The following is a 17,911-nucleotide window of genomic DNA, read 5'->3' on the forward strand; positions in this document are numbered from 1 at the left end:
AATTAACTTTTATAGTTCCAAATACCAATAGGTAGCAGGTGTACCTCGGTATTGTACCATGGTATGCCGCTGTTTTCCCTACAGGGAGCCTTGGGGCCATCGGGATCTGGGGCTGGAGCTGACGCGGGTCAGTCCAACCCTAAGATGGTCACGGAGGAGGTATTACTCACCTCTTTAAAAGAGATGAGAAAAGCATGGGAAAAATGATATCCGCAGCTATGCGGGGCAGTAAGCGGAATAGATCTCCGTCGCCCGAGCGCGGACCCTCAGAAGAGGAGGTCCTTTCCTCAGGGGAATTGGACGACCTCTTGGACACGGACCAAGTAGGTTCAGGGATCGAAGACCCGGATACAGAGGAGTCTGGGGCAGTCTCCCTGAGGGAGAGCTGGTGGATTCAAGGATTGTCGGACTTGGTCCATAGGACATTCAACTTGCCAGTACCAGATCTCCAGGTATCGACGGTTTCAGCTTTGGGCTCACTGAGGGCGCCTCAAAGCAATGCTGTGTTTCCGATCCATCCTCTATTAGAGGGAATTTTGTTCCAAGATTGGAACAAGCCAGATAAGATCTTCTTACCACCTAAAAGGTTCTCTGTCCTATATCCTATGGAAGAAAAATGTTCCAAAAGATGGGCTACTCCTGCAGTGGACGCAGCCATCTCATGTGTTAACAGATCGTTAACATGCCCTGTAGAAAACATACAGGTGTTCAAGGATCCAGTTGATAAGCGCTTGGAAGCACTACTTAAGAACTCCTTCACTACTGCAGGGGCAGTAGTACAGCCAGCTGTGGCTGCGATTGGGGTCGCTCAAGCATTATCGGATCAATTTAAGCAGATGCTTAAACTTATTCCGGCCCAGCAGGCAGAAAAATTTTCGGATGTCCCTAAGGCCATATGTTTTACGGTAGACGCAATCAAGGATTCTATCCAGCAAGCGTCACGTTTATCGTTATCCCTTATCCATATGAGAAGACTCTTATGGTTAAAAAGCTGGGAGGCTGAGCCCCCATGCAAGAAGCTCCTGGTAGGGTTCCCCTTCCATGGAGGACGACTCTTCGGAGAAGACCTAGATAAATACATTCAGACCATTTCAAACGGCAAGAGTACTCTCTTGCCAACTAAGAAGAAGGTTCAGGGACCTGCGTTTAAACGACAGTATTCCCCTGGGCAGGGGCCCTCTAATGCCAAGCAGTATCGACGGCTTCCTGCAAAAGCAAACTTCGGCTTCAACAGCAGATCACAAGGACAGGCTGTTAGAGGCAAAAGGCAGTGGTTTCGCAAACCAGCAAAACCAGCCCCCAAGCCAACCTTATGAAGGGGCGCCCCCACCCACGAAGGTGGGGGGAAGGCTGCGACTCTTTTCAGAGATTTGGGAAGCCAGCATTCCCGACGAGTGGGTACGGTCTTCCGTGGCCACAGGCTACAAATTAGATTTCCTAAGGTTTCCTCCTCCTCATTTCCAGAAGTCGAGGATTCCAAACGATCCGGAAAAGGGAGCCGCATTAAGATCGGCATTAGATCATCTACTTTCCCAGGAAGTAATAGTAGAGGTACCAGTCCTGGAACAGGGGCTGGGTTTCTACTCCAACCTATTCATCATCCCAAAATCCAATGGAGATGTCAGGCCAATTTTGGACCTAAAGATGGTAAATGCATATCTAAAGATCCGCTCATTTCGGATGGAATCCGTGCGGTCAGCAGCTGCCACACTCCAGAAGGACGACTTCATGGCGTCCATAGACATAAAGGATGCCTACCTTCATGTTCCAATTTATCAGCCACATCAAAGATATCTACGCTTCATGGTGGCTTCGCGTCACTTCCAATTCGTGGCGCTTCCCTTCGGGTTGGCTACGGCCCCCCGGGTGTTCACGAAGGTCCTAGCTCCAATCCTAGCCAAACTAAGGATCCAAGGGGTCACGATCCTAGCATACCTGGACGACCTCCTAGTCATAGATCACTCGTCTCCCGGCTTGGAGCGAGCAGTGGCCCTCACGGTCCAATACCTCGAGAGGTTCGGCTGGGTCCTAAATCGAGAAAAGTCAGCTTTCCAGCCCACAAAGCAGTTGGAATATCTCGGCATGAGATTAGACACAGAACAACAAGGAGTGTTCCTACCTCTGAGGAAGGTAAAAGCCATCAAGGAATTAATCCTACTGGTTCTAAGCAAGAAAGAACCGACTATTCGCCTATGTATGAGGTTACTAGGCAAGATGGTGGCCACATTCGAGGCGGTACCATACGCCCAGAGCCACACTCGCATCCTACAGGCAGCCATCCTGTCAGCATGGAGCAGAAGGCCACAGGCCTTGGATATCCCGTTGCCGCTCTCATCAAGAGTCCGACAAAGTCTGTGTTGGTGGTTAGACCCTCAGAATCTACTGAAGGGGAGGTCTTTCAGCCCAGTGGCTTGGAAGATAGTGACCACAGACGCCAGCCTGACGGGCTGGGGAGCAATTTTGGATGGTTGCACTCGCCAAGGTACTTGGGCAAAGCCAGAGAAGCAGTTGCCCATCAACATCTTGGAGCTCAGAGCTGCTCGACTAGCCCTCAGGGCTTGGACGTCAAAATTGCAGGGGTTCCCGGTGAGAATTCAATCAGACAATGCCACGGCCGTGGCACACATAAATCACCAAGGGGGAACCAGGAGTCAAGCCGCTCAGAGAGAGGTGAGCTTGATTCTTCTATGGGCAGAGGCTCATGTGCCCTGCATATCGGCAATATTCATTCCAGGAGTGGACAACTTTCAGGCGGACTTCTTAAGCCGCCAGACTCTATGGCCGGGGGAATGGTCTCTGCATCCACAAGTCTTTCAAGCACTCTGCCAAAGATGGGGAGTGCCGGACGTGGATATCATGGCATCGAGACTCAACAAGAAACTAGACAGGTTCATGTCCCGCTCAAGGGATCCAATGGCCTGCGGAACCGATGCGTTGGTTTGCCCTTGGCATCAGTTCAAACTTCTTTATGCGTTTCCCCCGCTCCAGTTACTACCCCGCCTGCTGCGCAGGATCCGGGTGGAGCACATACCAGTCATCCTGGTAGCTCCAGCATGGCCCAGAAGGGCATGGTACTCACTAATCTTAAGGATGGTAGTGGGAGACCCTTGGACTCTTCCTCTACGGCCAGACCTGCTATCGCAAGGTCCGATCCTCCACCCTGCCTTACGGCATCTAAATTTGACGGCCTGGAAGCTGAATCCCTGATTCTCAGGGGTAGAGGTCTGTCTCAGAAAGTAATCTCTACCCTAATCAGAGCCAGGAAACCGGTCTCTAGGGTGATTTATTACAGGGTCTGGAAGGCCTATGTAGGCTGGTGTGAGTCCAAGCGATGGCTTTCTCGCAAATTTACCATCGATAGAGTATTACGTTTTCTCCAGCTAGGAGTGGATAAAGGATTGGCATTAAGCACAATCAAAGGACAGATTTCTGCTCTGTCAGTGTGGTTTCAGCGGCCGCTGGCCACCCACTCGCTGGTTAAGACCTTCCTTCAAGGGGTCTTACGTATTAGACCTCCAGTTAAATCCCCGCTTTGTCCGTGGGATTTAAATCTTGTTCTGTCAAGTTTACAGAAACAACCGTTTGAGCCGTTGGCTGATATTCCTTTGGTTCTACTGACAAGGAAGTTAGTATTTTTGGTTGCCATAGTTTCCGCAAGAAGAGTTTCGGAGCTGGCAGCCTTATCCTGTAAGGAACCATATCTTGTTTTTCATAAGGACAGGGTCGTTCTCCGCCCTCATCCTTCCTTCCTTCCGAAGGTCATATCCAGTTTTCATTTGAACCAGGATTTGGTATTACCATCCTTCTTCCCTAAACCTACTTCCAGAAAGGAAGGGTTGCTGCATACCTTGGATATTGTCAGGGCCATGAAGGCCTATCTTAAAGCTACAAAGAAGATCCGGAAGACAGATGTGCTGTTCATTCTACCGGATGGGCCCAAGAAGGGGCAGGCAGCTGCAAAGTCCACCATTTCTAGGTGGATTAAGCAATTAATCACTCAGGCCTACGGCTTGAAAGGGTTGCCTCCTCCAGTATCATTAAAGGCTCATTCTACTAGAGCCATGGGCGCCTCCTGGGCAGCACACCACCAGATCTCTATGGCTCAAGTTTGCAAGGCGGCAACCTGGTCTTCTGTCCACACGTTTACAAAATTCTACAAGTTGGACGTAAGAAGGAATACTGATACTGCCTTCGGGCAGGCAGTGCTGCAGGCTGCAGTTTGAGACCCTCGGATTCCGGGGGCTCCTCTTGTTCGAGTTAAATTTAAAAATTTTATTTTTCTCAACTAAGTTGGATTTATTATGATTTGAGTATATCTCTAAATTAAATCCTTTTGTCTTGGAGATGTTCTCCCTCCCCTCATTGTAAGCATTGCTTTGGGACATCCCATATAGTAATGAATGCCGCTCTGTGTCCCGTGATGTACGATAAAGAAAAAGAGATTTTTAATACAGCTTACCTGTAAAATCTTTTTCTTGGAGTACATCACGGGACACAGAGCTCCCACCCCTCTTTTTTGAGGACCATTTTGGGAGGCATACTGCTTGCTACAAAACTGAGGTACTCCTCCTATGGGAGGGGGTTATATAGGGAGGGGCATTTCCTGTTTGAGATTGCCAGTGTCTACACCTGAAGGTACTCCATATAACCCATATAGTAATGAATGCCGCTCTGTGTCCCGTGATGTACTCCAAGAAAAAGATTTTACAGGTAAGCTGTATTAAAAATCTCTTTTTTTCTATGGTTTTCTTAGGGTTTTTCTTTTCATTCATTTTTATGTTATGTTGCCGACTCTTCTGTGTAATGAATAAGCGCACCTGTTAGTGTGTGAAACTAGTCTACCTGCCTGTCTGTAACACTTGGGATGTTCGGATATTAAAGAATTTTAATTGATCTTGGAGTGCAGCCATCTCTTTCATTGTTGGTTGTATGCAGTAATTATCAGGCTTCCTATCTCACCCGGAGCAGCACGTTCTTTTGTTTGCATATATATCAACCACCAGGGCAGCACCAGAGGTCATGCGACTCAGGGAGGTGGACCACATTCTGTCTGGGGCAGTACAAGTGCTGTCTCTATCACCAATACATATTCCAGGGATAGAATAGTGGCAGGGGGAACTCTGCAGGGGAATCTACTAGATTCCAAGTTCTACAACAGTTTGGGATAGGTGTGTCCCGAAAAAGAGTCCCACTGCATATAGGGGTAGATGGTACCGGTAACACCTTAGGGACCGGTTCTCCCTTATTTAACATTTTACCTCTGTTTCGGCTTCTGCCACATCTTTTGCGAATGATCCGTGAGGTGGTAACACTGATATTGGTGTTGACTGAATTGGCCCAGGAGGGCTTGGTACACTGACATAGCGAGTCTTGCGGGGATCGCTCCTTGGACACTCCCAGTCCAGCAAGACCTAATGGTTTTGAGTCTTGTATCTCCGTACTGTTGAGCCCTTGCAAGCCAGCTTTGGGGAACTTCAATTTCAGGACTTTTTTTTTTCTTCAATCGGTAGGGGAAAGGAGATTCGGCTTTAAGTACCATTAAGGGTCAGTTCATCCCTATCCATTCTTTTCAAGAGGCCGTTGTTTCTCACTCCTTGTTTCATACCTCATACAGCATGTAACTAGGCCATTTTTGTGTTCTTGGGACTTGAATTTGATCTTGATTGACCTTGCAGAGGCCACTTTTTGAACAAATCGGGGGATTCTGTTGGTCCTTTTATCTCAGAAGGTGGCTTCTTTGGTTGCCATCACTTCACTGTGTGGAGTGACAGAGTTGGCGGCTCTTTCATGCAAGGAGCTGTTCTTGGTCTTGCATCATAAGGTGATGTTGTGTCTTTGTCCACTCTTATTGCCTAAAGTGGTTTCTAGTTTTTACTTGAGTCAGGACAGTGTCTTCCCTTTTATTTTTCTCCTAATCCACAGTCTGCAGGAGAAAGATGGCTACATACTCTAGAGCAGGGATATGCAATTAGCGGACCTCCAGCTGTTGCAGAACTACAAGTCCTATGAGGCATAGCAAGACTCTGACTCTGGGTGTCATGCTTGTGGCTGTCAGAGGCATGATGGGACTTGTAGTTTTGCAAGAGCTGGGTGTCCGCTAATTGCATATTCCTGCCCTAGAGGTTGTTCAGGCACTTTGGATCTACTTGAGTTTTTGGCACCAGTCAGGAATCCTAGTTTGTGCTGCCAGAAGAGCCCAGGAAGGGCAGGCGGCATCCAGGTCAAAATATTTAGCAGTGGATCTGCCAGTTTATCAAAGGTGCCTTTGGTTTAAATGGCAAAAAAATAAAAAATTCTGGGGAGAGATTCTCTACCAGGTGTGAGGGAGTATCTTGGGCCATCTGTTACCGGGTGTCGGTGGCCCAGGGGTGCAAGACCACAACTGGGTCTTTGGTTTATACATCTACAGGATTTTTACCAGGTGGATGTCAATACCATAGAAGATACTGCCTTTGGTGTATTACAAAAAGCAGAGTAGGTCCTTCTCTGATGGCAGTTTCATGATGGTGTCTCCCTCCCCTCAAGGATATTTCTTTGGGACGTACCAAGTAGTTATTAATATAATAATTGGCTCTGTGTCCTGTGATGTACGATAAAGAGAGAAAAAAAAAAATGTTTTCTTCGAGTACATCACAGGACACAGAGGTCCTACAAAACTGATGTAGGAGGGGTTATATATGGGAGGACTTCCTGTTTGATTGTTCCAATTGATCTACCAGTGTCCATCCACCTATACGTGGTGTATAACCCAAGTAGTTATTAATATAATAACTGTCTCTGTGTCCTGTGATGTACTCCAAGAAAAGGATTTTACAGGTAAGCTGTAGAAAAAATCCTATTTACATGTGTTCTCCCCCTCTGTAAAAATCTCCACTATGTGGGTGATGGGTAACATTCCATAATTTTTACCTTTTCAGAATAGACAGGTTTGCTGTTTGAATGTAGATGTAGCTGCAATAAGGCTTAAAGTGATATTTAAGGTTTGCTGTTTTACAAAAATAAACGTGTTATACTTACTTGCCCTGTTCGGTGGTTTTGCAGAGAGCAGCACTGATCCTCTTCTTCTCGGTGTCCCCCCGCTGCCACTCCTGGCTCCCTTCACCTTGACCAGTGTCCACAATAGTAAGCCGCTTGCTATGGGGGCACTGCTGCATTGATGCTCCAGAGCCCCGTTCTGTGCAACTATAAGACACTTGGAGCTGCGACTCGGCCCTGCGCTCCTCATTGGTTCACTGGCTGTGTTTGGCAGTGGGAGTCAATGGCTCATGCTGCTGTGTCTCAGTTTGTGAGGAGAGAGACACGAGGGACAGCCGAGGCTCCTGTGCACATGGCTGGATCGAGAGGGGGCTCAGGTGAGTATTGGGGGAGGCTGAGAGGGGGGAGAGCAGCACACAGAAGGTTTTTTTTACCTTCATGCATAGAATGCATGAAGGTAAAAAAAAACTTTAGCCTTTGCAACCACTTTAACGTTGATGGCCTTAATAGGCCTGGCATTTCCACATAAAACACAAGGAGTACGTCGGAGCAAGGTCCTACACTCACACAACTCTTTTCCTCTCATTCTAGCTTCCTCTCAAGAGCTCAACAGACAGCCTAACTGACCAAGGCAGATTTAATTGCAACTAGATCTGATTTCATTTGAATACCCTGTCCTTCTAGAACCTTTGGTCTTCAGGGCTCAGAAGTGCTCTTCTGCCTTTTCACTACCTGAATCTTTTTCTGTAGTCTGACCCTGAAATTCTAACCTCTTTGAAAAAGATATAGGGGATGGAGAGGCAGAGGAGGATATTGCAGATTTCTTCTTGTGCATGTTATGAAACGCAAGCTTCTTGGCATTTGCTTTGTACTGTAAGCACACTCTTTGATGCAGTGCATATTAGCCTTTGACTAGCAGTACCAAAATCTCCTCTGCCTGAACAAGCTCCTATTGGCACAAACGGCTGGCAAAGTCTAAAAATACTTTTCCCTCTTGGGCTCCATGCACACTGGCTTCTACAGTTTTGTGTTTTGCCTGTAGAAGCAGCTCAATGTATTTTGCTTTTTTGTGTTGATGACCTAGAGAATGTACTTTGCCAGATCTCTAGGATGACACTGCTCTCTGTATATATGCGCCAAATTTTGTGGTTAAAAATGTTGTTGGCTGAACCTGCTTACAAAAGGCATCTTTCGCATGCCTTTTGATGGTAAATGCCTTCTTGGTGAATCCCTTGACAAATTTATCAAGGAAGTTATGGAGGGAAAAATACTTTCACCCCCCCCCCCCCCCAAAAAACAGCCCAAGCCTACTACTACCTTGACTGTTTCCACCTCCTTGCAAAAAAAGATCCATTTGTTCCACCCAGGCATAGTCCTTTAAGTGTGGGTCGTATCCTTTCATTGCCAGCCTTGGACCCCAAAACCCTCCAACCCTACCCTGAAGCATTCTTTATAATGAAGGGGTCCCCTTCACCTCTGAAGTTGGGGAACATCTTTTGTCATTTGTGCCAGTATAGATCCGAGACGTCCTGGGCATATGTGTCCAATCTGTTTCCAGAAGCTGAAAAATTGAATTTCTATCTCTGCCCCTCCGTGATTCCTAACCTCCAATCCCCAGTGGTAATCCCAGTTCCTGCATAAGAAAGGCTTAAAGGCTTTTACTTTAAACCTATTCAAAGTCCCAAAACCAAATGAGGCATTCACCCAATTTTGGACCTAAAATTCCCATACAGGTATCTGCCTGTCAACAAATTCTGCATGGAGTCTGCAAGTTCTGTCATCGCTTCTCTCAGATGAGAATTTCTGGTATTAGTGGACATTCAAGATGCCTATCTTCACATTTCCAACTTTACCATAAACCAGTGCTTTGTATGATTTGGTCGTCCTACCACTCCGGCTATCCTCTGCACCAAGAGTTTCCATGGACCAAAACTCCTCAGCACTCTTTACAAAATGGTGGCTCTACTAAAATCTCAGGTTATCCATGTCACCGTGTACCTGGAAGACGTTCTGTTGCAAGATTCTTCAGTCGTGATCAGTGCTTTAAGTGGGCCAAAAGAGGTGCCGGTACTCTATTAGGCGCCGGTGCTCCCCCCCCCCCAATACTGAACATGAAAATACCCTTGGCTGCGTGTGATGGGCACAGTGGCTGCATTAGATGGGCACAGTGGCGACAATTGATGGTGGCACAGTGGCTGCGTGTGGTGGCACAGTGGCTGCGTGTGATGGCACAGTGGCTGCGTGTGATGGCACAGTGGCTGCGTGTGATGGCACAGTGGCTGCGTGTGATGGCACAGTGGCTGCGTGTGATGGCACAGTGGCTGCGTGTGATGGCACAGTGGCTGCGTTTGATGGGCACAGTGGCTGCATGTGATGGCACAGTGGCGACAATTGATGGCACAGTGGCAGTGTAAGTTGGCACAGTGGCTGCATGTGATGGCACAGTGGCGACAATTGATGGCACTGTGGCTGCGTGTGTTCGCACAGTGGCTGCATGTGATGGCACAGTGGCTGCGTTTGGTGGCACAGTGGCTGCGTGTGATGGGCAGAGTGGCGACAATTGATGGCACAGTGGCTGCGTTTGATGGACACAGTGGCTGCGTTTGATGGGCACAGTGGCTGCGTTTGGTGGCACAGTGAGGCTGCAATTAATGGGGGGTTTTTTTAGTTAGAGAAGGCAAGCTCAAAATAACTCAAAAATATTTTTTTCTGCCATTTTTTTATTAAAAAACTGATGGTCACCTCAGTCCAACCCCCCCTCCCTCCAATACAGTCAATTATTTTCTTACTTTCTTCTGTTGCAGTCCTGAGTCCAGGATCCAGACAGTAGCAGCACTAGGAACTGTAGACGCAGGCTGAGCTGAGGCTCCTCGTGACTTGGGCTTCTTTCCTTGCCGCCGACACAGCTCCCTGCGCGAGTCCTCCTCTCACCTCTCACCTCGCCTCCGGCGTGACGTCACGCGGCGCACGCCGGGGAATGAACCAACTCTCCTCCATGGGGGGGGGGGGGGTCGAGGAAACGCACAGGACAGGAGTGACAGGACAGAGGAAAGGGAGCCAGGAGCGCACTCGGCAGCAGTGAGTCGGCTCCGGCGGGGCGGCATACAGTTTCTTTTGTGACTGCGCTGCCTGTCTGACACACATTACTGGCCCGCAACTCGACAAGCCCACCGGCTGCGTTCCGGTACTGTAAACCCACGTACTGGGCGCACGGAGAGGTGCTGGTACTCTCCAGGGCCATTTTTGGAAGTGGCGGTACTGAGTACCGCCGCGTTCCGGCCCAGTTAAAGCACTGGTCGTGATCCTGTTTTCCAACATTCAAATGACAATTTACTTCCTTCAAACTTTTTTGATGCAATATAAACTTAAAAACGTCTTCCCTATAGCCTTCCTATTGCCTGGAGTATTTGGGCTGATCTTGGACATTGTTCCTTCCTCAGGCAAAGATTTTTTTCTGAGGTCCAACTGCTGGACTCGCACTGCAGTTGAGTTGGGGAGTTGGGCCCAGGAAAAAAATGTATTTGAGGCCCAACTGCTGGACTCTCAGATCAACCAGGAATCCCACGACTCACCTTTGCATAAATGTAGCCTCTTTCACCGTGATCCTCTTTGTTCCGTTCCACCTGAGATTTTTGCAGATATTATTATTATTATTATTATTATATTCTCACAATGTGGGACAAGCGGACCCTTTCTCAGAATCGCTCACTAGTGATGTCCTGTCAGGCACAAATCTCCCTGACATGGTGAATTTCCAACTCTGCCCTAGAAAACCATTCCCTTCCCTCTCAATGGAAGATAGTAATGATAGACGTAAGCCTAACAGACTGGGGGTGTGTTCTACATTTGCCTGGCTGTCCATGGAACCTGGTCCCCACTGGAGTCTGTTCTGCTCATCAATATTCTGGAACAGAAAGCCATAAGACTGACTCTCCTACACGGTTACTTAGTCAGACACTGTCACAGCTGTGGCCCTTCATAAACCACCCTGGGGGTACCAGAAGTCGGGGCAGCCCTGAAGAATGAAACCTTTTTTCTCGCTTGGACAGAGAAACACATTCCAATGCCTAGATTTAGGGAATTGGGCGCTACATTCAGAGCTCTTCCTAATCCTCTGCCTTAAATGGGGAACACCAGATGTTGACAACATACGGTAACCTCCAGACTCAACAAAAACTGAACATGTTCGTGGCATGGTCCAGGGATCCCCTGGATGTCCAGGTATTTATTTGATCTGCATTCAGACTGGTGTATGCATTCCCTCCTAGGAGGATTCTGCCTCGACTACGCCACAAGAAAGAGGAAGTACGCATCTCCCTAGGATCTGATTTTGGTACTTTCTATTCTTCTAAGATTTCCCTTAGAATAAACTCATGATATCCCATTGGGGAATCTCATGAGTGAGTTGGCCTGTTTGATGCCCATTATCTCCATCAGTCATGCCTTCGAGTTGGTGGCTTTTTCTGGTCTGAGACAAGGTGATCCTGGGACTAAAACCCTCCTTCCTTCCCAATGTGATCTCTTCCTTTCACCTCATTGAGGAGAGGGGTAGCACAATAGAGCTAGTTAGGTGAAATGCACTGTTCGTGTTCTAACAAGAACCATGCACATGAACAGTGCAACAGAGCAGAGTGACAGAGGGATTAGCTTCTCAAACTGTTTCTTCTTTTACTGTCTAGTCACATGCAGGAGGAAGGGAAAGACCTTTAAATAATGTTACTTTAAAGTCTCTCTCTTGCTTCTTGTGTCCATTCAGAGACAGAACCGTGGTGCCTCTCTCTCTCTCTCTCTCTCTCTCTCTCTCTCTCTCTCTCTCTCTCAATGGTTCACTGCTGTCTCAGCCAATGAGGGAGAGTCCTGGGCATCCGAGTCTCACATGCAACATCGCTGGATCGAGTTGGGGCTCTGGTAAGTATTAGGGTAGTTGCTGCACACAGAAGGCTTTTTATCTTAATGCATAGAATGCATTGGGCTAAAAATAAACCTTCTGCCTTTACAAGCCCTTTAAGTACAGCATATTAAAGTCATGTCTTCCACTCTGTCCGACAGGGCTGTGTTGTGTGGCACAAGTGTAAATCTTAGAACCGGGTAGACAGAAATGCATATGTAAAGAAAGGTAAAAGAGCACCCACATGTATAGAACATCTGTATATTTTGCTGTTCGGATTTTAACAAAATGTTTTTGTGGAATGTGAATCAGGAATGTGGAGTACATCCACCTGAAAACAGACACTCCACTTTATTAGCAGAGGAAAATCTTATTTTGGTTATGGAGTGCACGTGTGTATACAGGAAGAGCTCTGTTAGAAAGCTCAGTATATTTCCATAAGAGTGCATTGTTTGCCTCTTGTTGTATATAGTAACATGCAGTTTTTTTTTGTTTTTTTTTGCACAGGCCAGCCAATTGCTTCAATATTCTTCGACATATTTTAAAATGGCTGATTCCGTGAGTATTGCATTGACATTTGTTACTTTTTATTATTCTGAGCTGCTTTTAATTTTCAATGCCACTGTATGCTGCTCCATGGTTATGTGTATTCTGTAACATGCACATTGCACTGTGCAGTGTGGTTTGCCCCCCCCCCCCCCTCTAGATTTAGCAGTGCGTCGAGAGGACAGCAGAACATTGTTCCTGGAAGTTTAAACACACAATTTATCGAAAATCACATTTCCCTGCAGTTACACTGAGCACTTTATTATTGATTGTGTCTATGCTATCACTTTGCAAATTGTCTTGTAATGGAAGCCATCAAAGGCTATGAAACTAAGAGGAAATGTGTATTTGGCAGATGGACACAGCTATACAAACAAGCTAGGTGACAGTCTAACAGGGTATGCAAGAGAAGTGACTCATTCAGGAAGGTTAATCTCTATAAAACCCTTTCATTCATACCTGAAACAGTCAGAGTATACACTGTAAGAAATAATGGATAAACTAACTGGTGAAAAGGTAGTCCCTCTTCAGTAGCATTTATCATTTTTCTTTAGTGTTTCTGTAAAAATAAACTGCAGTTATTGGGGGGGGGGGGGGGGGGCTGTAATGTAATGTTACTTTTTTTCAGGGCAAGAGAACACACGGGGGCAGATCCTCAAAGAAATTACGCCGGCGTAGCTGTTGATACGCCGGCGTAATTTCAAATTTTGCGCGTCGTATCTTTGTTTTGGTATCCACCAAACAAGATACGACGGCATCTGTGTTAGATCCGACAGGCGTACGCCTTAGTACGCCGTCGGATCTAAGATGCAATTTTCCGGCGGCCGCTGGGTGGCGTTCACGTTGTAATCCGTGGCGAGTATGCAAATTAGCTATTTCCGACAATCCACGAACGTACGAGCGGCCGTCGCATTCTTTTACGTCGTCTCCGTTCGGCTTTTTCCGGCGTATAGTTAAAGCTGCTATCTGGTGGCGTACTCAATGTTAAGTATGGCCGTCGTTCCCGCGTATAATTTTGAAAATGTTTCTTCGTTTTGCGTAAGTCGTCCGTGAATGGGGCTGGACGCCATTTACGTTCACGCCGAAACCAATGACGTCCTTGCAACGTCATTTGGAGCAATGCACCCTGGGAGTTTTGACGGACGGGGCATGCGCAGTTCGTTCGGCGCGGGGACGCGCTTCATTTAAATGAAACACGCCCCCTACCCGCCGCATTTGAATTCAGCGCCCTTATGCCGCGAGAGATGCACTACGCCGCCGTAACTTACGGCGCAAATTCTTTCTGTATTCAAACCAAAGCCAGGTAAGTTACGGCGGCGTGCCGCATCTCAGATACGCTGCGCCGGCGCAGATCTTTTTGAATCTGCCCACAGTATACCATTTAGTGGCAATCTTACTGTACTGATGTATAATACAAAAATAGTGCACTAAACAGCCTTTGGTGTTAAAAATTAATTTAAAGAGCAACTCCACTGTTGAGAAAAAAAATATTCCCCTCTAGGTGATCTGCATACATTGCAATGATTTTAACAATCTTTGTTGCAGGTTCCTACCTTCTTCTTTTTTTTTTTTTGTTCTAAAGGAATTGTTTGTTTCTGTGTCCAAGTGAATCTGTATTGGAGCGGTTTTATAATTATAAATCGGCTGCTGCACCTGCAAAGCTCTGAGGAAAGCTTCTGGTTCTGCATCCCTGTAGACGTGATTTTCCTTTGAGAGCATCAAACCAAAAACTAAATTTTCATTGCAGGGGATGCCAAAAATCTGTCTTGTTTTTTGGTGCAGACTTGTAGGAAAACCAGCTAATCACACAAGCGGGAAATCACATTTTTGGGGTGTATTATGTACACCATCTGTGTACAGAATGCCTCCAGGTTGCCATATATCGTTGCATATAGCAAAAAATTACAGAGCTGCAGATTGAAAAGGAACGTTTATTTTTAATATCATTCAATTACGATATACGATATGACTTGTGACACAAATGTGTATGTGTGTGTGTGTGTGTGTATATATGTATGTATATATATATATATATGTATGTGTGTGTGTATGTATGTATGTATATTATATATATATATATATATATATATATATATATATAAATATATATATATATATAATATAACATATATATATATACATATATATACTATACATATATACTAGATACACACACATTTTTTTTTTTTTTTTTTTTGGTGCAGTTACCCTTTAAGTATATTACTATTACAAATTATTTGACGTTGCAAAACAGCCATGGCTGCAATATTTGCATTATCTAAGACCTACAGTGGGTGCAATTTACATATTCAGAACATCATATATGGCCACTTTGCAGTGCACTCTACAAATTGTAGGCTAAGCGGGTAGCTGACTTTTGCATTCCAGGATCATATATAAATTGGTCACTTAAAATGTCTAGTGCTCACTTTCTTCTTTTTGGACCTGGTCACACCATTCAGCAACATACCTTTTGGGCAATCAACAGGCTAAAGGCATTTCATTAACTGCAGGCTTCTTTTGCTGCTATGCGATCTGACATAGGCCCCTGACTTTTTTAAGAGCTGCCTCCTAAACATAGAACATATTTGCAATTATATGGGATATAACGTATATGATTAGATAGATGCATCTGCTGTTTAGTAGTATTTTAACACCCACATGCAGGAAAAAATGTAAATAGAGGAAGCAGTGTTTCAAGTTATTAGGATATAGCACGTAGAACTTTATCTTTCATTTATTGAGAGGGAATTATATACAGCTTCAGGTATACCGCAGCATAAAACCCCTTTAACCCTTATACTGCCATCACCATAGTCTGTACAGCAGAACAGAATTTATTACAACTGTTTTCTAAAGACAGGCAGACTAAGGACGTGCATTACTGGAACCATGCCCTGTGGTCTGATGAGACCAAGATAAACTTAAACTTCTGTCTTGCCTACAGTGTCAAGACATGTGGTGGGAGTGTCATGGTCTGGGGCTGCATGAGTGCTGCCCGGTGTCTTGTCGAGCTGGTTCCCCTATTGGATAGGGTCCACAGTGCTTGACGCAGTTAGGGGCCACACAAATCTCGAGCCTGAACACCTGTTCATCAGCTGTACATGCGCTTGCTCACAATGATACACGCGCGCAGGTATGGGCCGAAAATGGGGTGGAGACTCATTTGATATTGACACACCTCTCTAATACTACACGCCGCAGCAAGGAGCGGAAATAGGGGCAGAGGCTGATGTGATATTGACCAGTGCTGTGATGCTTGTTATACACGCCGCTCTATACAGCAAGGGCCAGCAAAGGACGGATGTGATATTGAGCAGTGCTTTTTTGGTGGATGGTTTTCTCAATAAAATTCACGTCTCATATCCGCCCCTTGCTTTATAGAGTGGTGTGTGTATAACCAAGCAAAAAAGCACTGCTCAATATCACATCCGCCCCTTGCTGTATAGAGGGGCATGTACTATAGAGTGCCGTGTATTACCAAGCATTGGCGGCGTGTATAACCAAGCATCAAGAGCGAGCGCGTCTACAGCTGACGAACAGCTGTTCAGGCTCAGAGATTTCCATGTGCTCGGATTGCGCCTGACGCAGTTAAGGGGAACCATATCGATAGGAGGAACCATATCGTTAGAACACCAGCACTGGGAGCTACACTTCATTGAGGGAACCATGATCCAACATGTACTGTGACATACTGAAGCAGAGCATGATCCCCTCCTTCGGAGACTGGGCCGCAGGGCAGTATTCCAACAAAACAACCTCAAACACACCTCCAAGATGACCACTGCCTTGCTAAAGGTGATAGATTGGCCATGCATGTCTCCAGGCCTAAACTCTATTGAGCATCTGTGGGGCATCCTCAAACGGAAGGTGGAGGAGCGCATCCACCAGCTCTGTGATGTCATCATGGAGGAGTGGAGAGGACCCCAGTGGCACACCTGTGAAGCTCTGGTGAACTCCATGCCCAAGAGGGTTAAGACAGTGCTGGAAAAATAATGGTGGCCACAACAAAATATGGACACTTGTGGGCCCAATTTGGAAATTTTCACTGGGGTGTACTCACTTTTGTTGCAGCGGTTTAGAGATGGCTGTGTTGTTGTTTTGAGGGACAGAAAATTTACACAAGCTTTGCATTCACTACTTTACATTGTAGCAAAGTGTCATTTCTTCAGTGTGTCAGATATAAGGTTTAATAAAATATTTACAAAATTGTGAGGGGGTGGTACTCACTTTTGTGAGATTCTGTACATTTGTTTCTGTTGTGACTTGTTTCTGAAAATTTCTGCAATGTTAAGCCTAGATGCACTTGTTTGTTTAAACAAAAAATGTACTGTTTTTCTAGTTTTAAAAAAGCATGAAAGCGTATAGAACGTCTTGTCAGGTTTTATTGCTGTAGCAGTCCAATCCATTCTGCACAGGAGATTGTTCAATAGAGAACCTGTCTGGTGACCAACTGTTTGGGACAGGATTACCACTTGCCTTGGGGATATTTCCTATCAGTTCATGTCTCTGAGACAGGAATTAAGGCCTCATGCACACGGAGTATAAAAAAAAAATACTGCTTTTACAAGCATTGAGCTTTTTTTTTGTCTGTAAAAACACCTCTAGGTTTGCCTATGATCCTATGTGTTCATGCTCACATAGGCATTTACAGGTGTATTAAAAGAAATTGCAAGCTTGAAAATGAAACCCATTACCAGTAGTGCGTTTAGGAGAGGAGCGTTTGAGCAGAAAAAAAACAGCTTGAAGTGCCTAAATGCTAGACATGTCAAGGGTTTGAGCGTTGATGCAGTGCAGTGGTCACAATATTTGAATACAATAATGTTGAAAACCACTTGTCATGTCAAAACATTCCTAAATGTGTGCGCAATACATTGCTTTAGGGTGTGTCCTTTTAGGCTTTTTTCCTGATGGAAGTAAAAGGGCGCTCAGAGGTGAAAATCGTATGCCTTGTGAGGCTTAAAGCATAGTGTCATAGAATAGGATGATACTAGAAACCCTACAGAGTGTCTACCCTTCGCAATCTGTTTAATATTAAAAAAAAAATTGTCAGGAGTTCCAACTTTAACTTGACACAATTTTTTTTTTTTTTTGGTAGTTCATTTTTTGCAAGTTTTATTAGTGTATTTTGTTTTTAATAAAAAATGTAATTTTTATAAGCATGTGAACAAGAATTAAGCTCTATAGTACTGTGCAAAATCTTTATGCATTAAAAGAAAAAAAATTGTTAGTTTTTACACGGGTAATGCATATAATTAAGAATTCTCATTTATTTTTGTGTATCTTCTATGGTTTGGGAGTGTTTAACAAATTTTCACCTTTTGCAATATACGTTTTAGGCTTCAGTACACGGGACGTTTTTAACCTCTCCTGAACTATTTAACTTGACAGATGGTAAACCACGTTTAAAACGTCTTTTGACAAGTTTACATGCCACGGTTTTTTTTATTTTACAATTGGCAAAAACGGAACCCGCCTATAAACGAAACGCTGCTAAACTCT

At 45.4% G+C, this 17,911-nt stretch overlaps 1 protein-coding gene across 1 annotated transcript in view; it reads left to right on the forward strand.

Annotated features, from left to right (window-relative positions):
- Window positions 1-17,911, forward strand: part of ICE2 (interactor of little elongation complex ELL subunit 2) — a 123,295-nt gene that overhangs the window by 76,096 nt on the left and 29,288 nt on the right. The window contains exon 14 of the mRNA XM_040342974.1: window positions 12,371-12,421. Coding sequence (XP_040198908.1) covers window positions 12,371-12,421 — 51 coding nt within the window. The remainder of the gene's footprint in view (window positions 1-12,370; window positions 12,422-17,911) is intronic.

The sequence above is a fragment of the Rana temporaria genome, chromosome 3 (genome assembly GCF_905171775.1).
Source record: "Rana temporaria chromosome 3, aRanTem1.1, whole genome shotgun sequence".
NCBI lineage: Eukaryota > Metazoa > Chordata > Amphibia > Anura > Ranidae > Rana > Rana temporaria.